A 26,986-nucleotide genomic window follows, 5' to 3' on the forward strand; every position below is an offset into this window, starting at 1 on the left:
ATTGTCCTGTCCCCTTGGCAGAAAAACACCCCCAAAGCATAATGTTTCCACCTCCATATTGGATGGTGGGGACGGTGTTTTTGGAGTCATAGGCAGCATTCCTCCTCCTCCAAACACGGCAAGTTGAGTTGATGCCAAAGAGTTCGATTTTGGTCTCATCTGACCACAACACTTTCACCTAGTCTTCCTCTGAATCAGTCAGATGTTCAGTGGCAAACTTCAAATGGGCCTGTAGATGTGCTTTCTTGAGCAGGGGGCACAGCAGGATTTCAGTCCTTCACGGCGTAGTGTGTTACCAACTATTTTTTTGGTGACTATGGTCCCAGCTGCCTTGAGATCATTGACAAGTTCCTCCAGAGTAGTTCTGGGCTGATACCTCATCATTCTCATTATCATTGAAACTCCACGAGGTGAGATCTTGCGTGGAGCTCCAGACCGAGAAGATCTTGCAGTTAGTTTATGTTTATTCCATTTGCGAATAATCCCACCAACTGTTGCCACCTTCTCGCCCAGCTGCTTGGCGATGGTCTTGTAGCCCATTCCAGCCTTGTGTAGGTCCACTATCTTGTCCCTGACATCCTTGGAAAGCTCTTTGGTCTTGGCCATGGTGAAGAGTTTGGAATCTGGATTGATTGATTGCTTCTGTGGACAGGTCTCTTTTATACAGGTAACGAGCTGAGAGGGCTCCAATGTCAGCTCGTTACCTGTATAAAGTGAACACTTGGAGAACATGTAATATAATAGGTAGGTACTTTATTGATCCCACAGTGGGGAAATTTCTGAATATATAATTCACCTAATATACACCTAATATAACATAATTCCCCCTCTTTTTATCCCTGGCTTTTATTTAGGACCTGTTTTTATTTGTTTGTACACTATTTGAGATCTGGTCATTATTTGAATTATTTAACTACATTTAAATATGGTAAAATGCAAATCTACTTACGGTGAAGGGCTGGGCTGGGTTCCTGTCTCGGATCTCCCAGGACAGCAGAACAGAGTTCTTCATAGCAGCTTTTACTCTGAAGTTGGTGACAAAGACTAAGGTGCAAAGGAAGAAAAAAATAAAACAAAAAACATGATTCCACATTCTTGGGTATTCTCTCGGCTGAACCAAATGTACTGGCCTTACCTGTGTATTATTCTCTTGTACCAGTCTCAAGCTAGCTACCTGCTCTGTTAAACACACAGTGAGCATGACTGGACAGGGGTACTTGCCCAAGACTCAAGATTCTTACCTTGATTTTGGAAAAGGACGGTTGGTCTAAGACTACAGCGACAAGACAATGAAAAAGGACACTTAGGATGTTGTCACCAGATGTTGTGTGTCTGAGTGTGTGTGTGCATGTAGGACCTAATGTGCACAATATATACACATTTGTGCTTGGTGTTAGGAAGTGTGCTTTGCACCCTGAGCAATGAAGATGGGTTGTTAGGAAGTGAGTGGGAGTCCTACCTTGGTCTAGCTGCTGTGTCCTAAACTGGACACTGGGACTGTACGGCCCAGGCCCAATGGCTGTGAACGCGCACACCCTGACATCATAAACAGTGTCTGCACTCAGACCCTCCAACAAAAGACTCGACTCTGGAGCGGGCACAACAACTTCGGAGGCATTCCCTCGACTGTTTATATCCTTATACAGCACTGAGTACTTTGTAATTTTTCCATTTTGCTCAATCAGTGGGACTGATTTCCACACCAGCCATAGGGAGGTGGCAGAAGCTTCCTCAGAGACGACATTTTCTGGGTATCCACTTGGAGCATCTTCTGGAGTAGTCACCTCCTGTACTGCGTCCTCTCCATAGCCCATTTTGTTAAAGGCAGAAAGCTTGAACACATAGACGGCTCCCTTGTGAATGTCCTGGGCAGTGTAGCTGTTCTCCTTGGCGGGGAGCTCCAACACGGTAAAGGGAAGCACATCAGTGCGGCCGAAGGTGAGGCGATACCCCAAGAGAGGGGTGGGTGGGTTTGGCGGTGGGTACCACTGAAGCAGAGCAGTACCTGAATCAGTGGCACTAGCCATCAGTTTTGGCTTCTCAGGCACTAGAGAGAGTGAGAAAAAGGGGAGATCAGGAGAGAATCATGAAAAGATAATTAGAGGATAATTGTAAAACACATTATTTGTGACCTCAAGCAAAACGACAAAATATGATTAATATGGCACCAAATGTCTTTGGATTTTTACTAGCATAACAACATGCTACAGAGTGAGACGTAAACCAGTTGACTGATTTAATGACAACAAAAGATCATTAGTGACGCCAGAGTCTTGAAGATCATGACTAGTTATGTGTATTAGAGTGGGCTTTTGTAGCTCTCTGTCTTTCTTAATGATAGTATGTGTAGGCACACTTACACGGCAGTGCAGTGCAGACAGTAAGAGGTTTGCTGCGAGCACCATCGCCTTTGGCAGTGTAAGCCCCCACTGATACAGAGTAGGCAGTGTCTGCCTCCAGGTCTCCAAGCATCACCTCCTGTATAACAACGAAGCGCATTGTCAGCTGCCAAATGCATCTCCTTGTGTGAGCACACAGGATACTGCCCAGAGCTTCAATTAAACAATAAATAAATAAAAAATCCAGCTCAACCTGGTAAAAACCAGTCAAAAAGGTATTCCCCCAGTAACCCCAATGTACCAGTGCAGACAGTTATTGAACTATTTTCTCAGGCTACAAGATACATTTTCAAGTTATTTGTCTGTCTTTCACTAATCATCTAGCTGCTGCTTTTGGGAAACGTATTGAGCGTGTGGTTTGTGATCACCTCACCAAAACTTGGAATTCAAAACAACTATATCAAATAATCTGAACAGAGCTCAAAATGTGGTTTGTTGTGTACACAAAATGTCATTTAACTACGCAGAACCACTTAGATTTATACCCATCTATATGCTCAACACAATTATTTTCTTTGTTTCTTGGCCTGTGGAAACTATAAATAACCAAAGTATTTTGGCAATATTCACAAATGACTCATGTCATCAGTTATTCCAGGGTCTTTTATTAAAATCCTGGAGAATGCAGACATGAAAATATGACCTGGGTCTACATTTTCCAGGTTTAAAGCCCTTGTTCTAGGAGCTTTTACAATTACAATCTCATAATTATGACTCATCTACTCGCCATGCTTTTTTTAATAAAAATGACTATTAAATAATAGGCTTAAAGAAAGATTTACTCACATATTCAGTTGAGTCACCATATCCCCACTGAACGATGGAACAGTATAAACAAAAGGAGAGAAACAATTCTTAACATTTGGGATAAAATCTAAATGTCAAAATGTTCATTAAACAATCTTAAGGGAGATTTCTGCTCACCCTGTTTATTTATTCAGTGACCATTCATCATTTATAATTATGTTTAACACAGTCACATATTATAGAGGAAGTTGATGTGGAGGTGGAAACAAACAAAAACATAAAACAAAAATCTGGTAAAATGTTTGTCTTATCTACAGTAATAACCAGATGTTCACATGCTGGCTTTCACATTTGTCAAACATAGCCTGTGTGTTGGGACCGATTTATTACTTTTTGATGGCTTTCGTCAATCGACAACTCACAATAAACAGTGCTGTGTAATAAAAAACAATGGTGTACATATAAAGTCTCGCCTGTGGTTCTGTAAGACATTCATAATAGAGCCCCTGACACAGTTAAGTTGACTGTAAGGTGTGTTACCTGTGAGTCCTCTGTGAGGATGTCCTTGATGAAGGGCTGACCCTGAGGTTCTCCGTAGTTCATTCTCATGTAGTGGACTTGGTAGCCTCTGATCTGACCGTGCTGCCGTTCAGGTGCTGGTGATCGCCATTTCACCCTAACAGCCGAAGCGTTCACAGTCTCTGCCTCCACCCCTCGCGGAGGACCACTTGGAACTAAAAATGCATTTTGGGATAGAGGTCAACGGTCACAGATGATGGGCACTAAAACCTCTCAAGTAAAGGCCGTCACTTTAGTGCTTTTCTTTTTTTTGTAATCAAAAATGCTTTTAGGGGCAGATTAAAAAAATACTCAAAGGCAGAAAAAATTTTAAAATACAACCCTCAAAAAAGTCTAAAACCGTTCTGATGTCTGAGAAAAAAGTCAAAATAGTAAAAAAAAAAAAAAAAAAAAATGAGAGTGCTTGAGGAAAAAACATGGAGGAAAAAAGCAGTGGAGGATAAGAAGCAAATGTAGAGAAAGATAAGAATGGCAGATAGAAAAGGATTTGTTGCCAGGGGCAGATAAACACTGGCAGGCAGTCAAAGAGAAAACACTGTTATCAAGAAAAACCTCTTTCATGCTGCCAAGAACTACACTTCTCTTGAAAAAGAAAAATAAAAATACTTCAAGAAATAAAACTCCAGTCCATCCCTGGTTATCTGACTGATCCAGACACAGACAGCTGGAGTCCAAAAAAGTGGAGAGGTTGGGAGAATGGGGTATTAACCACAAATATCAAAATATCACAAAAAACAATACTAATTGCTCTAGGTAGAATAAAATGAATCAATTAAAGTGAGCTAAAAAATATTCAATTAGTAGAATAGGAATAGGAGAGGAGTTGGCAGATGGCCGGTGTGAGAAGCCAAGGTGAGGAAAGGCCAAAAGGGTTTGTTCTGGTATTGTTAGCGGGGAACACTGTTAAACTGCAACAAGAAAATCCCAACCACCCACTTTCCCAAAAATGAGGGGATTTTAGAAGAAAGAGGAAAAGTGTGGAAACAAAGAGGATAAAAACAGCTGCTGGAGAAAAAAGGGTTGCTGCTGACAAGAGTGTAGCAGGAGATTTCCGTATGTTGGAGGTTTCTGGCGGTTATGAAGGAAAAAAGGGGAGGTTTACAAAACGGGAGGGTCTGACAGTGGTTCTTAAATGCATCATCCAGTTAGACTGCAGCTCAAGGGTAGACAAAATGCCTTTACCAGCCAGTGGAAGAAGTTTAGTTTAGGGTGCTCTGAGCTCAGTAGTGCTACTGTATGTTAGTGAGTTAGAGCTAGCCTTTGTTAGTGGGACCGGCCGTCCCATGAGGTTTGTTTGTCAACATACCATCTTCCTCGGTGCGGATAATCAGCTGTAAGCTTTCTGGTCCATCCCCGGCTTCCGTCTGCGCCCGTACCGTTATGGCATACTCAGTCCATTTTTCCAGGTTTTTCAGGAGATATGAAGAACTTTTCGGAGGAATTCCATCAATTCTTTTAGCTGTTTTGTTGCCTTCAGTAGTGGAGTACTGGATGGCATATCCTGTAATGATGCCATTCTGAAACTCCAGAGGTGGTGGAGCCCAACTTACCAGGATGCTGGTAGAACTGGGACTGGCACATGTGATGTCCTGGGGAGGTGCTGAAGGAACTGATTGGCCAGTTTTGAGGAAGCACAGTAAGGGTTGTTTAGGTAAATGTTAATTGGTCATGTGTGCAAGTTGTTATTGGTGGGAGGAAAGGTAAGGAAGTGAGGATTGCCATGGAGGAATGGGGACGAAATTGAGCAGATGGGAGACAGAGAACAAAAAACAAAGAAACATAAAATGAAAACAAAACACTGGAGAACAGAAGCTCTTCTGAAAAACGACCCTGTAACTAGAAATCAAGATGGTTGAACAGAGATACTGAATGATGGGTGTCAACTTCTGTTTTGGTACAAATGTTGGATTAATGAAAACAAGTGAATGACTTAAAAGAGATGCAACACAAAAACACTGACTAGAGTTTAACATACAAACATACCTGCCCATAACTTACTTGTCCTTACAGCCTACTCAAGCCTCTGTGATTGATCCACGATGGAGTCTCATCATCTCTATCTACAAACCTCTGGCTTCTTACCTTGTTTTTAATGAATCTCTCACAGACCTCAGGCTGATAGCCAACAAATTAAGTATTGCTATCAATCACGTAGTTGCTCTGTACTGTATTTGCTGAATTATCATTTCTGAGGTTAGGTCCTCTCAATCATAAACAAGTTATTTGGTGCTATATTTGTTGAAATATCAAATCTGAGGTCAGTTACGGTCTGGAGTCATGACGGGTGCTTTGTGACAATGCAAAAAACAACAGCGCAACTGTCAAATGCTTTTAACAAATACTGTTTGTAACACAAATGATACACTATGATGATCAGATCTTGCATTACATATATTGTGTTTGTGGTTCGGTTTTTATGTAAATTCACATTTTTGCATTGTCAAAATTCAAACCTGTTTCTCTCTCTCTTTCAACGACAAGCACTCACATTCACACACAGCTCTGGGTGTTGTTTGACTTACACGTCTGTGGTGTGTCAATGGACACTTCATTGGTGTATGCCCCAATTCCATGCTTGCTCTTGGCAGCCAGCTGGAAAGTGTAGGTGGAGAAAGGTTTCAGGTTCTTCAACAGGTAGGAGGTGCTAGGCTCAAAGCTCACTTTCTTCTGCAGGTGACACAAAGACAAAAATTGACCAGCCATTCATTTATTTATACACCCAACCTTTAATCTTTTCTCATACATCTAACCATCCTTGCATTTATAAGCAAAACCACTAATGTCAGCTACCAATCCATCAGTCTCTCCCTCCTTACCTCCTCTGTGTCATCAGCTCGTCGGTAGACCAGTTCATAACCTGTGATCTGGTTGTCAGGGCCACCCTGAGGTGGGGCCACCCAGGACAACAAAATTCTGGTGTCAGACTTGGCCTCTCCCTTAAATTCTGAAGGTTGAGATGGAACTACAGAGTTGTAGAATACAAGGATCAGTAAAAGAAAAGTGAGACCACACGTATTTTTCTTTAGTTTAAATCTTGCAGATGCCATTTGGTTGATGTTTGTAATTTTCTTGCAGGATGATGAGCACAAACATATTCCATGTAGCATGGTATATCTCTCTAATCCATGCAAACACACAAAATCTGACTTTCTTTTCTTGGCAGCCACATCCTACCTCCAGTCTTGGCTATAATCTGCAGGTCCTGGGACAGGGGTCCATCTCCTACAGAGGTAAAGGCCAACACTCTGATGTAATAAGTCTTGTTAGGAGTCAAACCCTGAATGGTGATGAAGTTGGCGCTGCGTACCATCTGCTTCTCCCACTGCACAACACAAGCCCGCAATACAATTCATGAATGTAAGTAGACATGCAGATGTACAATCACGTATTAGACACATGCAGACAACTGTGATTAATAAAAAGTAACAACACATAAAGCAAAACCATGAACACACACCTGACTGACTGGCAGCGTGTTGTCTGAGGTGTAGTACACTCTGTAGCCAACCACCTGCCCGTTAGGTTCCTCTGGTTCATCCCAGTGGATGATTGCTGTTGTCGTGCTTAGCATACGACCTCTGACCTGCAGGGCAAACAGGAAGAAGCTCAGCAACACTGTGCTAAGATAAAATGTACTATAATTTCACTGAAGCAAGTTTTGTCGAAGAAAGTTGGGGTGTTTTTTTTAACACCGTAGGCAACTCGAGACTAATGTTTGAAAATGATGGAACACACTGCCATGTCAGCCAAAGTAACAGGCAGCTAATCTTACTGTTTAACAACCAAGCTTGAGGTGAGGTTCTTCTATGTGAACGCAATTATGATGGATTAAAATAAGGGCTGAGCACTAAAGGCAACTTCGTTTTCAAACAGAATCAAGACTGTAGCTTTCAAAATCACATTTATATCACTATAAAAACTTCTTTCAGCTCTGTACAGTCAAGGCATCATCCAGACCTGTCGTGGAGGCGAGGAGGGGGCCTGCTCAGCCGTGCGAGCCTCCACCACATCGCTGGAGGGGCCTTGGCCAATGGTGTTAACAGCTGCCACCCGAAAGTCATAGTGGGAATAAGGGCTGAGGCCGCCCACGCTATAGCGTGTTGTGGCGATGCCATCAATCTCTTTATAGGGGTCCTCTGAGCCTTTGGCACGGTGCTGGAGAGGAAGAGGGAAAAATATACTGATTTAAAGCTGCATTAGCCAACTTTGTAGAGAGGAAGCACTACAAATAGCTGTATGGGTGTATATTAATACACAGAAAATGAGTTGCTAACCAAAATTTATGCCACAAGGTACATAGAATGAGAGATAGCACATATCTAATGTAGGTGTCCTGGTTAGTGTGAATGGACTATTCAGTCAATGCTGTTTAAGCAGTTTGTGCTTCATTCTTCTGTTTCAAGTCATTAATCCTTGTAAGCAGAATGTGGTCAATAGACACCAGATTTCATTTGAGCAATCTGGGCAGTTTTATCACTATCAGGAGGGACAAGAGGCTTTTTTTCTTTTACAGCCCCACTTAGTGATATAGGTTTAACATTTGTATATAAATCTAGTGCAGTCTTAGCTATCTTGAGGTCTAAATCTCTGTAGGTAGTATGTGGGTAAGTGTGAAATGTGTGCATGCTTGTGTGTCTGTCACACACCTGTATGATATAGTAGGAGACAGGTTCAGGGTTGCCAGAATCCCAGGTGAGAGTAATGCTTGTTGCAGTTCTCTCCGTTACCACAGGGGTGCCAGGAGCCTTTGGTAGAGCTGAGAGAGAAAGGGAGATTAATCTTATGTCTTAATAAAAAACAAAAAAAACAAAAAAAACAAAACAAAAAACTAACTTTATTATCTGAAAGAAAGTCAAAACTGCAACTTCAAACTTGACTGAAAACATGCAAACAATTAAATAATGAGACCAGCTCAGTATCAGTGAATTCATGAGCATAATCTCTACACAATAATACAAAGTTCTGAAAAACAATTAATTAGTTTGACGACTGGACAAAACAAATCGAGCCAGATCTATCACGTCACAGACAGTTTTAACTTGCCACATATTTAATACAAATTAAAAACATGGTGGATTGACAATAGCACTGATATGGGTTGACATATAAAACAGCAATCAGAGACTCTTTGCTTCATTGAATGCCCAGTCACACCCATGTCAAAATACTCTGCCCTTTTGAATAAATGCTCATTTGAGGCAAGGTTAAACCATCACTTTCTCTCTGTGTCACATGCTCTTCTCACCAATAACCCTCCTCATATACATGCTGATGAACCCACCTTTAACAATAATCTGTGCCACTGCCTCAATCACGCCAAGCGTTGACATGGCGACACAGGTGTAATTATTGGACTGGCGTACATCTGTCAGCTCCAGAACATTGCGGCCGATGGGCATGTCATCCTCGGGTGTCAGGTCTTCTGCTCCCAGCATCCACTTCACATAGGGCATGGGCGAGCCCACTGCCACGCAGGTGATGTTGACACTCCCCCCTGGCATGATCTCGCTGTCTGCTGGGGGGATGGAGAAGCGAGGGGGGACACGACGAACTGGACCAAATAACAATGAAAGCAGGAAGGCGGAAGAAGACAGATGATTAGAAATCCATGACAGTGTGGCTCAGTAAAGTACAGTACAGTGGATAACAACCAGGGTCTATACACTGTAGAGTGATTGCTTGTTTGTTGTGCCAAGTGCTCTGAGATGACGTTTTATGGCACTCAAAGAAGACTGCAAGCATTCAAACAGTCTGATACATCAGCACTAGGGCGCGTGTGATATCAAAATGTTTTATTCATAATGTTTTCAGGTGTGCTTGATTAAATATTTTATGAACTGAAACACAAAGGATGCTCACAAAAAATCCTCTTCACAGCAAACATGCATGCATTCACAGGGAACAAAGAGAAAAAAGGAACACAGTATGGTATATTTTAAAGGAGTAAACTGTACAGGCAGAACCACACATAAAACAGCAAAGACACACAGACACAAATGGCTGTTTAATGGAAGAAGAGAAAACACTCAGGAGGGACTCAAAAGAGCCAAACAATTGTTACTGTACAAACCTTCTCGCAGCTCTGCAGAGGGAGGTAGGACAGAGCACGGCAGGAGGAGGAGAAGAAGAGAAAAGAGAGGAAATATCAGAGAGGAGACAGGGAGAGAAAACAAGTTAGACAAAGCAGCATGGTAAGGTGGCAAGAGACGGAGGGGATAGCATAAGTGCAAAAAGTAGAAAGAGAACAAACAAAGTGAGGAGGAGAAACAAAACCAGAGGCTGCAAATGGGGCAGCGCCTTCCTGTTTAAGGCAGCCTCCACTGCTAGCTATCTCCATAGACCGCCTGTCAAACATTCACTGAGCAGCACCGCAAGATTTTACTGGGCCTGCCAGCACTGTTAGACACACATCACTGACTCCGTGCTGTTTGTGCGTGTCCGTGCATGTGTGTTTGTGTTTATACATATATATGTTTTATATTTCTTGTATGACATAGCTGTGTGTGTTTATGTGTATGCGTTCAGTTATGCGTGTTTCATATCCTCGGGAGCAATGTTGGAGTCAGAAAAGCATTTTACACTGTTTAAAGATTTTCTTTGGTTGGAGGTGGGGGGAAAGCAGAAAACAGAGCAAAAGGCCGCGGGAATAAAAATGTCTCCAAGATTCCAACATTTGGTGGGGTGTATGTGTGTATGTGTTGAAGGAGACAGTGCTTGAGGAGGTGAAATGCCTGTCAGATCTGGGGGAGAAACACAAGCCTTAACCAGACAATGATTTGGGTTTTCTCTGAGGTCCAAAGGCTAAGGAGGGAGGGCAGAGAGATTAATAGCCTGAGTGAAACTTTCAGCCTTAACTTGATGTAGCCAAGCTTTTATTTTAAAACCGTCCAGTTTTATGACTCTATGGCTAAAACTGATAAAACACAGCAAGGATTAATATCATATTCATATAATCATGCACATTCCTTATCACCAACAGTGTGACAGGTTCTCACAGGACGAGCTGGTTTTTCACCACTCTCTTACCTCGGACATAGAGGTTAGCTGGGGTAGAATAGCGTGTCCCATCACTGTTCGTGGCAACACACTCATACTTCCCCTGGTCTGACTCCTCACTCATCTCTATCTGGAGGGCACCTGGATGGATGGAGGGATGAGAGGAAGAGTAGAAGACAGAGAGCGGAGAGAATCATTCAGTAAGACGGAGAGGAAGAAAGAGTAATCACACAAAAGTGGAAGACATCAGATTACTGGGTGTACTCCATAAATACATCAACATCTAAATGGTAAAAACTGCAGAAAGGGTAAATGAGTCTGAGGGAGTTTTCAGCAAAAATGAGCTGAATTCTGTATGAAGAACACGGGGCTAAAAAAGACAGCCAAGTCTTTAAGGAAAACATTAACAAGTTTCTAGCACTGTCAGCAAAAATCTGCCCAAAACAAGGGCCAGCTTCCTGATTTAGAAAGAGGAAGAAAACAAAAAGAGAGAAAAAGAAAAACAAAGCACTGACACAAAGCCATCAGAAACAGAGAATGTAGTCTTCATGCAAGGCAGCAACAAATAAACCAGCCAGCCAAAATGTGGAGAAATCCAGTCACAAATACAGTCTCTTGAAAAATCTTTGCTGAAAATTGAGATACAGTTATATTAGGGAGTAAATCAAGTTTCAGTTTCCAAAGATGAAATTTGACAAAGATATTGCCGTGGCAATATGATATCCCCACCCCTCTCGGATCCACCAATGGGATCAGGAGTGTGATGTCATTTCAAAACACACCCAGTAAGGAGGTAAAAGACATCAACCAACCTCCATCAAGGCCAACAGATTAAAAAAAGAACGACATACGCAAAGCCTTGGGAAGGGACCGACGCTTTCTCGCTCCCTGAAAATAGAAAAACTGTCAAAAAAGTCAACCAGAGGTTCTTTAAAGATGATGTGGTAAGGCAAAAAAGCGCCCATAAAAACTTTATCAAAAAAGTGGTTGTTTGGGGCTTTTTATCAGTAATGAGAGAGAAAAGAGGAAATAATGGTAAAAAATTATGAAGATGTGTGTGTGTGCACACTAATGTCTGCAAGTGTGTCTGGGTCTTCGCCATCTGGACTTTGCAGGCTGAGCAAATAACAGCTGGGAGGGAAAACAAAACTGGGACATTTGATTGGGCGAATATAGACAAGGTAGAGGAGTCAAGCTTAGGTCAAGACTCCCCCCAAAAAAAAACAAAACAAAAAAAAAAAAAAAAAAAAAAGAAAGAAAATCAGGTCATAAAAAAATTAAAAAGCAAACAAACAGAGGTAAAAGTAAGAGTATGTTTTGTCACTTTGAACTAAGCAACAAAGAGTTGTAAACACACCATGCTTTAGACTGAATACAAAGAAAATGTACAAAGCTAAATGATGTTAAATGGATGGATACCAAAGAGAGACCACAATATTGTGAAGAAGTAGGCGATGGATTTCTGTGTTACAGAGAGAACACTGAGGCTCCAATGAAAAAAATGAAAGGATGAAGAGAGGATGAAAGATGAGAGGAGGGGAGGTGATTAAAAGTCATAGTATAATGAATCACTTGCTCAGTTCCAATTCCCCCTCTTGCACCTACTGCAGATCTGCAGCTGCTGGATGAGTACTACTAGTACGGCAGAGTCCTGACTTTTTTTTTTGGGACTAAAACCCATATTGATTAACCCACCACGGAGCTGCATTTTCAGATCTGTGAGACAAGTAGGCACCAGGGGCTGAAAAGGAATCAGGCCACTGTGTCATGTCGGTCCTCCCAGCAGTCTTACCTCGTATGGGCGTGCCACCTGAGTGGGCAATGAGTGCACGAGATTAGAGAAGGAGAAGAAGAAGAAAATGTTAGTACCACAGCAGGAGAAGGGGGATAAGGGAGGGACGTGGGGAAGGGGGGAGGGGATAACTTGGAAAGGAGAAGAATCAAATTAGAGAGACAGAGTCAAAATATAGAACTGTAGACAGTGAGAGGAAGAAGAGGCATAAAAGAAAAAGACAGAATAAGCCTGAGAAGAGTAAGACAGGTACTAGATAGAATGACAGACAGTGACAGAGCTATAAGGAGATGGGTTATTGATTTGATTTCATTGACTTACAGCAGGGGCACATGTGGCTGTACGGTAGTGTCTGCACTACACCCAGCTGGGACCCTAACTGCCCTGAGGCCTAGCCTGCTCTCATGTTCTCTGTGGATCAAAACAAGGTGTAGTCCTACTAGTAGCATGGTGTACTAGTATAAATGTTCCTAAAGAAAGAATCCACCCTCCAACACTTCAACAGTTATAAAACGGCCATTGTCCCCTAACTGCGTTTTCTCCAGTTTTTTTTTTTAAATCTCCCAGACAACTGGTAATGGTAAACAATGTGACATTAAGTGAAATTCCTGGAACTGAGTCTGACAGCAGAGACATTTTTGACAGTCTAAAACAGCAGTAAATGTCAAGCTTATGTCTCAGCCCCTCAGAGTCAAAGCTCAGGGGTGTTGTTTATGGATTCAGTATCTTAAACTGACCATCAACAACCTGAGAAGAAGACAGATACACTAAACCGTCTCAGGGGCCTAAACAGTACAGAATGCAAATGTTTACAGTGAGAAGTGCTGGGCTGCAGCTACACTGTGCAGTTCCCAAGAAAAAAACTGACTTTTTTATCAACTGCAATTAACACTTGTAATAATAAAGGTACTTGCAAAAGACAGGGTAATAAAAACCAGAAACCATACTTTGTCTCAGTTTTACCTAACATTTATTTTCATTGCTGACTGATCTGACTCATCTGGTCAATAATATGTCAGATAGTAATAAAGATTTCCCAGTGCTCAACATAACAATCTTCAAATTGCTTATTCTGTCCAAGCAGCATTCCAAAACTCTAAAATACATACTGTAGTTTACAAAGTTATAAAACAGAGTAAACATAAAAAAGCACCAAATCCTCACATTTAAGAAGCTAGCGGCGAGCTTTTTTTTTTGCTTGAAAAAATATTTGAATGAACTAATAAATTCTTTTCACTAATTGATCTGCTCTGTCTCACAGGAAACATCGAGTGATCACACACTTCATGTATACTTGTACATCTCAGGCATGTTGTTTATATGAAGAAAATCACTGACTAAAGTGAATAAAACTATATAGCAGTTCAAAGTATTGAAGAGTGGATTTTGAGTACTATACATCATACATTACGCTTCTAAATACTGCATATGTCTGCAACTAGACCACTATTTCTACACTGTAGTGACCAGGTTTAGGATACACTACACTGCACAGTCACTGTGTGAAACACGGTAGCCATTGATTTAAAAAATTTTTTTTTTCAGTGGCTCCAGAGGCCTACCGAACAGCCATCTAGACTTGATGGCTTATTGACTGGTAACTCTATACAGCGGAGCGGACAGAGTAAGTGGCTGAGTGAATGACAGAGTGTGTGAGTGTGTGAGTGAATGAGTGAGTGAGTTAGGCAAAGAATAATTGAATAAGTGAAGGAAGTGAAGGAAAGTAGAGTAAATAGGTGAGTGTGAGGAGAACATTAGTGTAATTCTTTGGATGTGGAAAGGCTGTAGGTGCACGGGTGAGGGTGAGGCCAGCTACATTTACAGAGATATATGTGTGTGTATGTGTGTGTGTGTGTGTGTGTGTTTGCATATGTGAATGGATGTCCATGTGTGTTTGTAGCAAGTAAAAAAAGTAATTTTCTTTAACCTGTAGCTTGCAGAGTTACAAATGTGTGTGTGCTTTATATTATCTTTGTGTTTGACTGTTAGTAAAATGCATGCCATGCATTTTAATAACATCTCAACATTTGTGAAGGTGAGCAGCAGCAACAGTAGCAACATTAGTGAACAGTATATAGAAAAGTGGACAGTGAGGGTGTGGGCCTCGGAACAGAAGCACTTACCAAAGGACTCTGTTGTTAAAAAGATACAAAGAGAAAAGAAACAGCATAGATATGGCATTACAATCAGACCACTGGTTACACAGAGGAGTTGACTTAGTAGAAACACCTTGAAAAAAAAAAAAACAGTGGAACTAAAAAAGTCATGAATATCGACTGCCTATACAGACGTTTGTGCTTAAGAGTACTGTAAAAGTCAACTATTTTGTAATAATCATATAGAGAAAGCAAGGCTAACACTTTACACTTTAAGCTGTAACAATTTTGTAAAGCCATTTTAATTATGCTTGTTTTAAATTTTATAAAATACAAGTCAAAGAGGGACTCTAAGCGGGAGGTTGAGCCAGAGAAACAAAAAAGGGACAGATGCAAAGAGGTTGTTATCCATAAAGAAGCCATGTCAGTCACAAGAAAAGGGGGTTTTGGATGTAGAGTTGGTCCCTGGAAGCAGGAGGACTGAGGAAGGAGGGAACTGCACTACGACAAGTTGGGATTTTACACACTACTGTGGCTACAGAGAAACAGTTTGAAATGAAGTGAGTGGCTTGTCTGGAACACAATTTATTCTGTTCATGTGTTTCCAAGTAATTTGGTTTTGAATTCAACCAATTCTGTCAATGTATTTCCTTAAATAACAGGGATACATGATCTGTTAGTCAATTTCACACCCACATAAGACACTTTCAAAAGAAAAGAGGGACAAACCAAAGGTTATTTGATTGTTTAGTCACAGCAGTGAGCTATCTTAGTGAGGCCAGTTCCGCCGTACATGCCACCATCACCTGGGTTCACCCTGCAAATTTTGTCTGTAGAGAATTTTGTTGAGCTAGAGTGTAGTGCACTAATGCGTGCTGTTACAAATATTTTATGATGTTTTTAGTGATTGAAAAATGAAATTGCTTGTGATGGTGATTTGCACAGGAAGACCTCAGAGAGCTTGAAGAAAAGATGGGAGTTCACTTGTAAAAGCCTTGTAGAGTTTAGAAGGGTTGGCAACCATACACAGTCAACTCATATCACAGCAGCAGAGAGGGGCAGCTGAGAAACACAGCCAGTAACGACGGCAGGAGGAGTGTGGAACAGCAACAAGAACAAGGGTGAATAAGGGCAAGAATAACAGAAGCTTTGTAGGGACAAAGAAAGAAACATCGGTTGGGGGGAAAAGACAGAGGGAGGATAAGAGGAAGTGGATAATAAGAGAGGGATAAAAGCAAAGAAAGAGGAAGGGAAAGAATGGAGGGCTAAAAGTATTGTTTACCTGAGCGAAGCTGCTTGATTCGTCCATTGTTATTGGATGTGTTGACCGGCAGAAAGTCCTTGAACCAGGTAATTTCTGGGTCAGGGTTGCCACTAGCAGCGCAGAGCATGGTGGCAGTCCGAGAACGCTCCACCACTTTCAGCTGGGGACCCATGTCTATGGTGGGGAACCCTGAGGGCAGCTGATCCTCTGGAAAGATCAAATACATCAGTCAAACAGAGCCGGACATCGCTCCCATCTTAGGTTTGGTAGCACAGAGCACAGAGCAGTGGTTCCAAGGTAAGGGCGTAGACTTGGTCTTAACACTAGGAGGGAGAGCCCCCGCCAAAATCAGAGCCTCACCTGATACACTGAGGAAGCACCTGTTCCCTCATCAGCTTGCTCTGCTCCTCCTGCCTGATGCTGTTTCCGACATACAAAATAATTCATTTCCATGGAGTTTCTAGCCTGTCCATAATCATGAGTGATTTTGGTAACACTACTATCTGAATACTGAATATTACTGAATATTTATCCCAATAAAAATTCACCAAAATTATACAAAGACCTATTTTTTCCTAAGGGTTGAATTATAACCAGCAGATGGCCACTGATGTGTGAAGTAATTTTGCTAACACTACACTCGTAAGGGTTAAGTTCTGGAATGTTTTTGTAGTGTCCCTCTCTTTTTTCAGTGCTGTACTTTGTAGACGGTCCCTGCACACTTGTCTCACAGCTAGCTGCACACTGACACCAATGTTATTTGTCTGGAGTAGAGGACGGCTCATTTGATAAAAATGGGTTTACAGTTTGTTGAGTAAATTACTACAAAACAAAAGTGGCACCGTTTATATTTTAGCAAGGGTTCGCTAACTTCAAATCTGTGAATATCTTTCCAAATTTACATACAAACATAACGTGGGTAGCACACTGACCGACAGCTGTCGCCTCCTCCATGTCTGGCAGCAAATATGACATTTTCACATAATGTGAGCTTGAGATCGCTCGCCCCCACCTCCCTACCCCCCAGTCGGTCAGGCACATCGGAATGATCTAATATGACTTCACTCCAAAGATGATACACACGGGTTTGCTTAAATACCAGCAGGGACATTTCTGTCCTCCCAAAATATGTGTCCCTACTGTCCATATGTAAAACTATGCCCTTGTTCTATGGCTTCTTTGTTTGCTGTTTACTGCCACAGTCCTATCAGATGAGCTAAACCCCCTTTCACCCACAGCACCCTACATGATTGGAACATGTTCCTTTGGATTGATTTCAAAATGTGTTTTCTTTAATCATTATTCAATATTAAAAAAACTAGCTAATGTTTCTTGTGAACTTTTGTTTAAAATTTACAGTTGCCATAAAAAAAAAAAAACAACAGATGTACAGTTCAAATGGTTTTTATACATGCGTATTGCTACCCCGCTCCGTCAACCTTCCTCCTCTCCCCCTCCATTGGCAGCATCGCTCTGAATGACCCCACAACCTCCCACCCAAGGGTCTCCCCTAGACATGTTGAGCACACCTTATAGAGAAGGATATAATGTGTAGCATCCATTCATTTATGATACAAGGAGTCTGTTTTTTATTTGCACTGCTGCCTGTGACCTCATCACAATGTTGGGGATTTTGCCTTATTAATCCTGCCAGTAAACCATTCCAGTAGTACAGTGTCATGCAAATATGTCAGCCATTTCCTGGTGCCAAGATCCTGAGGCAGAGCCATCTCTAGACTAATATTTCTTGGCTGCTGTAAGACCTCCCAGTAGCAGTTTCCGTTGTTGTTCTTTAAGTCCAAACTGGGAGTCGTCGTTGAGAAGTAGTAGGGTTGGATTACATGGTATGACTTTAACTATCAGTTCAAATAACAATCTGGATGCTCGACTCCAAAATACAGTATATCTTTGTACATGACATAGAGATGCTGGAAATGGCAGTGTTTAGGCTTTGGTCTCTTTTCTCAGTGGGCATGATCTAATTTGTATTACTACTACCAACAGGGCATTACACCCATTTACCCAGCACCTTTAGCTTTCTATTCTGATTTTTCTTGACATTTTTCTATCCCACACTTTCCACAAACTAAATCAGAAACACATTGTTCTGGTCGTACAATGGACTCAAGTTGGTGGAAGGGATCTAGGAATAATCATACTGTACTAAATATAATTTTACACAAAGCTTTGTATATGGAAATGTCCTGTCATACACCAAGCACAGCACCAAGCAAGCTTTGATCATCCTTGAGTCACTAGTTCAGTGTGAACATTTTCAAGAGAACCTGGCCAATCCAATGCAAGACTGAAATTTAGATTCAGTTTAGAATCCAAATCAACCTTGAGCCCGGAGGCAAGACTTTTAAAGAACCCAATAGTGGGGTCAAACAGAATAAGTAACATTTGATTCCACCTGATAAATGATTTCACTTTAGGCAAGCGCTCTTCAAATAAGAATCAAGTGAAAATCAGATACTCCCTTTTCTGCTGGGAATTGGTAGCTGTTTGTTCACCTCAGTCTACTGCACACAACCCTCTTTGGAAATTCATCCCTTGCATAAAATGATACAGGTGTGAGCCTGATAAAGACACATCCTGGGACACTCACCCTTTTGGGATTGCAAATCAAATGTGAATTCACAGACATCCAAGGCGATTAAATCAACACATGAAGAGTCATTCAACTGTAATAGATGAAATCAAAGGCAACGGGCCAACTTCATTCAGCTGAAGTGGGAGATCTGAGAGAGGGGACAATACTTTGAGGACATGGGGGATCAAAGATGCCTGAACTCAGTCAAACTAAAGATACATTCCCCAGGTTCAGAGCAAATCCGTTTTTAAAAACAAAGACCTAACTTTGTTCAAGGCTGCAGTGTAAAACCGGACAGTAAAATGTCATATTCATGAGTCATCCATAATAAAATAGATTTAAATAGATGTGAAAAAAAGATGAGCAAGGAGAGTGTTTCCTGCATGTGTCTGCGATCTAAAAAACAGTCTATTTTAATTTTAACCCCATTTCTTTTAACCAGAATCCCTTGTGACTTTATCCCTCTCAACTGCACAGAGCCTCATTAACGGGAAATCCTAGCGCTGAACCTCACCAAGGAGATGCTAATTCTGGTACCAGCTCATCGAACCGTGGCCGACAGGTCGTCAGACACTGGCTTCACGAGCGCGTGTGTGGCCTTTTAACAGCTCTGGTTTCAATCAATCACAACGCCTGACAAATGGAAACATGGACATAATAAACTATGAGAACAAGATGAGAAGGTGTGTATGCGCATGTGGGCGGGAGGTGAAGGAAGGCAAAAGTGTAGAACAAAAAGGAAGACAAGAATAGAACAAAGTGAGATGAAGAAAGAGTGACCAAAAAAGAAAAACAAAAAGAAAATCAGACAGAAAGAGATGGAGAGCACGGGGAACTGTGGAGCATAATAATACTGATTCTCTCTGTCTTCATTATGCAAACGCTTACTTCAAAGCCGGGCCCTGAGAGGCAGGACTAATGCATTCTATTTCATCTACCTGGGGTGGGACACCGCACTGAACATTCAGGGTGCACAGTTAAAATGTTACTTCTTGAGATCATGTATCTCTCTACCCGTCTTCTACATGTGCAGAAACCAACAGCGCAGGACTACACATGTACTGGCTGAAAATGCACACACATACACAAGGACATATGCACAAGGATATGCACACTTTTGTGCAGACAAAAGGAAAACACATGCTTTTTAAATTTAAAACTGACATGTGATGCGATAGATTTGAAAGGGTTTGAGGGCGCACTGAAAAGGTGGACACACACACACACACACACACACACACCCACATATCCAGCATCCCACCATCCATCATGGGGACAGGTGAAAGCAACACCACAGTGTGTCTGGGACAGAGCTGCTCCACTGTGCACGTTTGTGTGTGTGAGACTGTGCTACCAAACAGTAACAGCTAAGAGCCCCCTGAGTTCGGAGCAGATGTGTAACCCCACACTCCCTCGAGTGACGAGCCTTCCACACATCCCACTGTTTCATTTGGATACGCTCCCACTTCAGTGTTTCCACTGTGACTGATCCAGATAATTTCACAGCTCAGAGAAAGGCTCGGTTTCACAATCATGGGAACTGCTGTGCAAATACCGTCCTCTTTATACGAGGCCCAAAAAGAAATTCACACACATTGCTCCCTGGTTTTGCCATCTGTGAATATGGAAAAGTGCAAGTCAAGCCTGCTCTTAAAATCATGGGAACTAAAGCATGAGCTGGCTGCTGTATTAGAATCTCAGGTGTAATATGTGCACCTGCATACAAACCTGTTTCGTTCATTCAGAACTGACTCAGCAGATAAATAAAGTCAATAACAGTAACACTGAAATATTGGAATTGAACACTACAGTCCTGCAAAACATAATGATTCTGATGTGTTACTTTTTTTGGGGGGGGGATAAGATGGTGATATACAGTAAGGTATGTAATTAAAAGATAATTCCAGTTTATTATAGTTGTCTCAGTTTTGACCTTTTTTAATGTTCATTACATTTTGGTAGAAGGAACCAGTTAATTGTCTTGACATTTCAGAACACGATGACCTCCCTGAAAGACGTCAGATGGGGCAAAAAAGCACAAGCTGTGAGACGATCATAACATTTTAAATACATTTCCGGCTTGTCCACACTTACTTGGAACAGAAAATAACAGTGAATGGTAAAATAACTGTTCAAACTGCCTGTTGTAAATGTCCACTTCAGTATAGAAACCCACTTTCTGGTTCAAAGTTGATATTCACATCACCAACACTGGTTTAAATAATCTGGCTAAACTGTCGACTTGTTCACAGCCTATTTGATGATCTGACTGCTTGTGTTTATTTCCCCAGTCACTGTAGGGATGTAATCCTGTTCTTAGATATTAGCATGCACAGTGACGGCAGACTCAAGTTGTTCAACAAAAATACATTCAAGAATGTAAGTTCTTACAACTTTACCACTTCATATTTACAACTTATAATTTACATCTTTATATTTTGAACCAAATTACATTCATTCAGATTCATTGCAACAGACAGACAGACAAACACACACCTCATACCAAATCATTAATTATACAGTATATGCCTCAACCCTAGAGGATATAATTGCTCTGAAGTTCATTATTATTTAAACCACTGCCAAACACAACCATTTATTGGAAGCTAAGATTTCAATTAGCCTTGTTCTAATCCTTAGTAATTAAGCCAGCTGACATTAACACTGGATCCCTCCTGCCAGTCAGTCAGTCAGTCAGTCACTAGAGCTGTGTCTTTACTGAGCCAGGGGAGGCGAAGCGACATGACTGACAAGACTGCGTGGGCGTGCATGAATCTGCGTGTGTTTGTGTGCATGTGCACAGAAAAGTGTGCACTTTGCAGCTGACATTTGGACTGACAGTCTGTCAGGGGCTATTAGCTGCTCCCAGGTGGCTCCTTATTCATCCACACACAATGACTCCTCAAGGAAGAAAAAAGAGGCTAATCACTACATAAAAAGAGCCTGTCTTAGGCTGAGGTGTGTGTGTGTGCTTGTGTGTGTGTATATGCATTCACCAGTGTGTGAGGGGTTATGGTCTTGATAAAGAAAAAAGCTGGAGATGAGTGGATATGAAGTTCCGTCAAGAGGAATTAAAAACAGTCACACAGGCACATAAAGACGTACACACACAGTGGAGTATGCCGGCATTCATACATGCAGACACACATGTTCTGGGCTATCTTTGTGAAGACACTCATTGACATAATGCATTCCCCAGCCCCACACCCTAATATTTAAAACTAAATGTCTAACCCACATCCTAAAACCAAGCCTTAACCCTAAAACAGCCCTTTGACGATGCCTGGACCAGCAAATTTATGATCACTTTAAAATGTCCTCTCTTACATGGCATAAAACTCAAACCCTTGCAGTGTATAGGCATGCAAGGTCTGTACACACACACACACACACAACACACACACACACACACACACACACACACACGACAACAACCACGCGAGACAGGAAAAATTCTAGATGGATGAAGTGGAACAGCGCAGACAATGCAAGGAGTGGCCTGATGTGAATAATTTAGAGGTTGCTGCGTAGTAGACCTAAGAGCATGTGGAGAGATAGAAAAGGAGCAAAGAGTATAAAAAACATAGTGAGAAAAGGAGAGAGTGACAGAAAAGTACAGAAAGACAGAAAGTAAGAAAGACTTCACTTTGGGAGAACAGCACACAGAACGAGAGGAGGAACCGTATTAGTACCCTTCAGAGAAACAAGAAATAGAGAGAGACGAAATGATAGAACAATAGGCTGCAAGTCCTTTCCCCATGAGCATGCACTGTAAAGGCAGGCGATGTGATGAGCTACACTCGAGCAGCTTCACTCACTGAGCTTCAAACTCCTGGTATGTAATGTTCTCCTAATGGACTCCACTAACATCACTATCTGCATTAATGGACTCTTGCTGACACTCATCTATCGCAGTGAACCCAGGCTCACACTTGTACTTGTATATCTACATCAGAAGGAACATTCTCCAAGGTTCCAGTTTCTTCTGCATAGGCTGTATAATTAGCAGAATATATTTCATAAATATATGAATAATTCATATTCGCCTGTGTTATATTGTCAGACATTCATTAACTGCTTATATACCAGTTATGGATACTTCACAAGAGGAGTCACAGTTGTTGACAAATACATTAATACGTAAAATATATTATAGTGTGTTATAAGCAATTACTTCACTTTTCATGAGGGGTGTTAAAATGAAGTATTACCCAGATTGATGATACACAGGAAATGTATTTACAGTATAAACTAAACATTTCTGATGTGGTATCTTATTCTTATGTGACTGTAGGTCAAAGTATGATATTGTGTGTGTGTGTGTGTGTGTGTGTGTGTGGGTGTGTGTTCACACTGACCTCGTAGCACACTAAGTTTGGTGGGGGCAGTGAGCTCTCCTACAGAGTTGGAGGCGTGACATTCGTAAATAGCCTCGTCTCTGGGGGTCCTCAGCGGCTGGATCCTCAGGACCGAGCCGGACCCGTCATCGAACTCTATTACCTGTTAGGAGGGAAAACGACGTTAAGATGGCTAAAATTCATATTTCTATAATAACAGTGGATCAAATAATGTGTAAAGCAAAAGGGGCAACTTGTAGTTTGGTTGTTGGATTGCAACTTTACTGTTACGCTTTACTGTCGCCTCTTGCATTGTTGCTGTTTTCAGCCTCAACAAGGAGTTGCTTTCAGTTAAAACACTGGTGGAGACCAAAAAGTGGTAAATGAAGGTTAATATTAGAATTACATTTGTCAGGTTGCTAGAAACCTTACCGCAAATGAACACTAAGGGTGTATATATAATGTGATAAAATTTAGTTTAAAGCATCTTCTTATGCCCCTAAATGGTCTAAATGGTCAAAAATGATCTACTATAAGGTTTAAATAAATCTTAAATTTATTAAGCCTTAAAATATTGCACTGTGGTACAGATACAGTAGCAGCAGGCTTGTACTAGTTTTTAGCTGAAGTATTAAACCTTGAATGTAGTTGATTTTGACTTAGATGTTGTTTGCAGCTACATAATAATCACAAATATTTCTGAGATGGAAAAGTAATTTACTGAGAGAAGCTGAGGGCACTGAGCCTGGGAAATACTGTATGAGAGCACAAAACAGGGTTAATCCTTTGCCACAAGGCATACCTGGATCCATCGTCTAGGAGCAATGACCACACATATTAAAACAGATTTCAGGAAGCACCAGACAAGAAGTCAACTGATTAAAGTTTGCATTTTACTGAATTATAAAAATGTAGGGAAGAGATGAAAAATACAATTGTTTTTATTTATGTATCGTGTCCTTTTTCTATTTAGTACATATCATAACTTTAGAGCTTTTGGAATGACTAGATTTTAAACTATAAATGCTCTTGAATAAGGTTAATACATGTATGCAATAAGTCTAGATTCTGAATCTTGAGAAGGTTTCCGCTGAGTGAAATCCAATATAATGTAATCCCAAAACAGCTCCTGACAGACAGAACAGCAAAAAGAAATATACAGTGGGCAGTCGGAACTTGTATGGAAGGGATTAAAAATAAAATATTTCCCCGAGTGATTTAATCACAAACAGGGAGACACTAAGACGAACTTAAACCTGGGAGGAAACTCGACTTATTAAAGTGCAAAAACACCTAGAGCTCAGGGTGACACTGACTGGCGAAGGGAGAGGCTGGTTCAACATCTTCCTCTAGGAGTGACTTGTGAAGTGGGGAAAATGTAATCAAAGGTTAGAGCCTCTGGGAAACTAATAAGACCGATCATATAAGAATCTCATAAACTGTAGCCCAAGGCATCATCTGACATATGAGAGAGTTGGAGCAGATAGCATTTCACACACTTGTATAGCCTTTCGAGTACAAATGAAGAAACCCAGATAAACTAGTCATATCTTTAATAGTACAATTTTAGCTTTTTATGCAAAGTGCTAATAGACCGTATTCATTTCCCGAAAAAAAGTTTCTATTGTATGAAAGGCTCTCTATTGTACTGTGTAAAAAGCTGTCTGTAAAAGGCACATGGTGATGTGCTCTGTTTTGTACCCAAAGCTCAACTCAGAACTCAACTCATTATTGACTTAAATGCCAACTTTCATCACAATAAATGCAGTATTAACAATACATCTTTCTCACAGCAGGCACTCTCATTTGTCATCAAAGGAAACGCATAACTGTAATAAATAACATTAATGATGGCTCTGTTCTTTTTGAGGCAAATCTGAAGCATGCGCATTACCAGGGCTTTGAAAATGGATGGCTTAAATATAAGGCAGAGTAGCCATTTAAAGGTTCAACTAAGAATGGCCTTCGATTATTAAATTACCTTGATTAGTTGGTTTACCGTTTGGTCTATATAATGGGCCAAAAATGGTGAACCAAAACATTTCATAATTTCCCAGATCTTCAAATGTCTTGTTTTGTCTTATCAAGACCCAGAGATATTCAGTTTGCTAACGCACAAGACAAAGAAACAGAAAATCCTCACAAATAAAAGGACTAGGAAATGAGTAGGTAATTACCTTTATTTTCTGATTTAGATGAGAGGAAGTATACAGACCCACTCTCATCCTGTCCATTAAATATGGAGCTACATCCAGAAGCCAGTTGGCTTTCAGAAAGAGTAAAGACAGCTGCAAGTGTAGCCCGACTCTTTCCAAAGATAAAAAAAAATAAATAAAATCTGCCTACCAGGACCTCTAAAGCTCACTCATACCATATGTTGTTTACCTGGCTCCACTTCCATATCTAATAGACAGATATGAAACTATTGATCTTCATGTTTAACTCTCAGCAACAAAGCTGAAAGTATAATTAATTGATTATCAGAATAGTTGCTGATTAATTTTTTTGTTGATTGACTAATCAGTTAATGTATTAGTCCTTTCAGCTTGAACCAGCTGAAAGTCAGAACGTCTTCTGTGAGAAAGGTATATGAAGAAAATGTTAACAGGAGAACAACAGAAACAGAGCGCACACCAGGCGAAAAACAATTCAGCTCACTCCACTGACTCTGTATTGACAATTTGGTCTTCTTTACTAAAAACTGAAAAATGTCCAAATGCTGCTGTGTGACAGGATGCACTACCAACAAGGCAAAGAACCCAGAGTTACAGTTGTAAAAGTCACTGAACAAAAAAATTGAAGCTTTAAGGGATTAGCAGGAACGAAGAAACTCATCCTGACACTCAGTTTGCCTTTGTGTGCAGCGAGCAATTTGTCACTGTTAAGTCAAATATCCAAATATCACTTTAGGTTACTATAGTTGTGTAAGTTAAACAAAAGCATTTAGACAGGACGTCAAAGTTTGAGTTATAAATCAGAAAGCTATGCAGGAACATGTTTTTAAGTGCCTAAGCCAACTAGCTTATCCCATCATCATTTTAGTTATCATGAAATCTGTACATATATGACCGGTTAGGACCTCAGCGGTGTTCAAGTGGGAGCTGGATGCATGTGATTTACAAATATGAACCATCAACACAAAAAGACTGGACATGACAAAAGACTGAAATTGAGCATAAAGACCTGTAATGTGAATGTAGGCTTAGAGTTTAATCAGGATCTTAGCATCATACCTCAAATCTCTGGTTGCTGACTTTTTTGCCTTTTTTGTTCCAGACAATCTTGGGCTGTGGATCCCCGCTGGCCTGGCACACAAAGGAAGCCACTCCCCCCTGGACTCCTGTTTGATCTTCAGGGATTCGTGTGAATCTGGGGGGTGCTGCATGGAAAGATGTTATATAAGTTAGGTCAAGTTCAAACTCCCATAGCTCCTGTACGTGTAAACATAGGAGAGCTGCACAATGTTCTTAAAAGGACAACACATGACAATCAAATATATTAAAGATTCTTCACACATACATGTATACTTGAGCTGTAGAATATCTGTTTATATATTAATCTGTCAGTATTTCTGACACTATGTCAGTAGTCTGACACTATGTCTGAGACCTCTGTTGTGTTAAAGAAGTATGTTTGTCAAGGAAATCCCAGATGTGTGTATGTGTGCCATTTACTGTAAAAAAGAAAGGAAGAGCAGTGTTTTAAAAATTCTGTTTTAAATAGAGCAGAACATTGTTCAACACCCTTTGGGTTTTGTGTGCGTGTTACAATATGAGTACATTCTTGTAAGCATCTACAGTATATTCTGTACGTCTTTTAGTGCAGTTGTGCATGTGGGTGGCTTTGTGTCTGTGCGCACACGTGTGCAAATTCCACCATGTTTTTCTCTATGTCCCAGTGCCACCAAAGGAGCTTAATATTTCTGTGCCCTAAAGGAATTATGAAGACTTACTCCTGACATGACCACTAAAGCCCCTCGTTCCGGGAACGCCAACAATATCATAACCACGGCCTCCACTGGATTGTGACATCACAACATCAAAAAGATTCGGCACGTCAGTCGCAGCACATCACAGCCAGCTCGCCTAATGGCATTCCAGCCAAACCAGAAAATCCCTACTTAAAGGCTTACTGCCAAACGCCCCGACAAAGGAAGAGAAATTGCTTTTTGCTGTTTAAATGG

At 41.0% G+C, this 26,986-nt stretch overlaps 1 protein-coding gene across 22 annotated transcripts in view; it reads right to left on the minus strand.

Moving 5' to 3' along the window:
• ptprdb (protein tyrosine phosphatase receptor type Db) overlaps positions 1-26,986 on the minus strand; it is a 140,937-nt gene that overhangs the window by 25,780 nt on the left and 88,171 nt on the right. For 6 of the 22 annotated variants that reach the window (XM_020597106.1, XM_020597107.1, XM_020597118.1 and 3 more), the window contains 20 exons: positions 26,037-26,182; positions 22,825-22,966; positions 15,892-16,080; positions 14,637-14,645; positions 12,514-12,531; positions 10,752-10,862; positions 9,796-9,807; positions 9,007-9,276; positions 8,372-8,481; positions 7,683-7,880; positions 7,183-7,308; positions 6,900-7,047; positions 6,542-6,687; positions 6,248-6,392; positions 5,032-5,334; positions 3,687-3,880; positions 3,186-3,212; positions 2,361-2,478; positions 1,460-2,047; positions 950-1,044 (listed from right to left, as the gene is read on the minus strand). In XM_020597106.1, the coding sequence (XP_020452762.1) occupies positions 950-1,044; positions 1,460-2,047; positions 2,361-2,478; positions 3,186-3,212; positions 3,687-3,880; positions 5,032-5,334; positions 6,248-6,392; positions 6,542-6,687; positions 6,900-7,047; positions 7,183-7,308; positions 7,683-7,880; positions 8,372-8,481; positions 9,007-9,276; positions 9,796-9,807; positions 10,752-10,862; positions 12,514-12,531; positions 14,637-14,645; positions 15,892-16,080; positions 22,825-22,966; positions 26,037-26,182 (3,095 nt within the window). The remainder of the gene's footprint in view (positions 1-949; positions 1,045-1,459; positions 2,048-2,360; positions 2,479-3,185; positions 3,213-3,686; positions 3,881-5,031; positions 5,335-6,247; positions 6,393-6,541; positions 6,688-6,899; positions 7,048-7,182; positions 7,309-7,682; positions 7,881-8,371; positions 8,482-9,006; positions 9,277-9,795; positions 9,808-10,751; positions 10,863-12,513; positions 12,532-14,636; positions 14,646-15,891; positions 16,081-22,824; positions 22,967-26,036; positions 26,183-26,986) is intronic. The other 16 variants (XM_020597128.1, XM_020597110.1, XM_020597129.1 and 13 more) reach the window with 11 other exon arrangements.

The sequence above is a fragment of the Monopterus albus genome, unplaced genomic scaffold (genome assembly GCF_001952655.1).
Source record: "Monopterus albus unplaced genomic scaffold, M_albus_1.0 scaffold32.1, whole genome shotgun sequence".
NCBI lineage: Eukaryota > Metazoa > Chordata > Actinopteri > Synbranchiformes > Synbranchidae > Monopterus > Monopterus albus.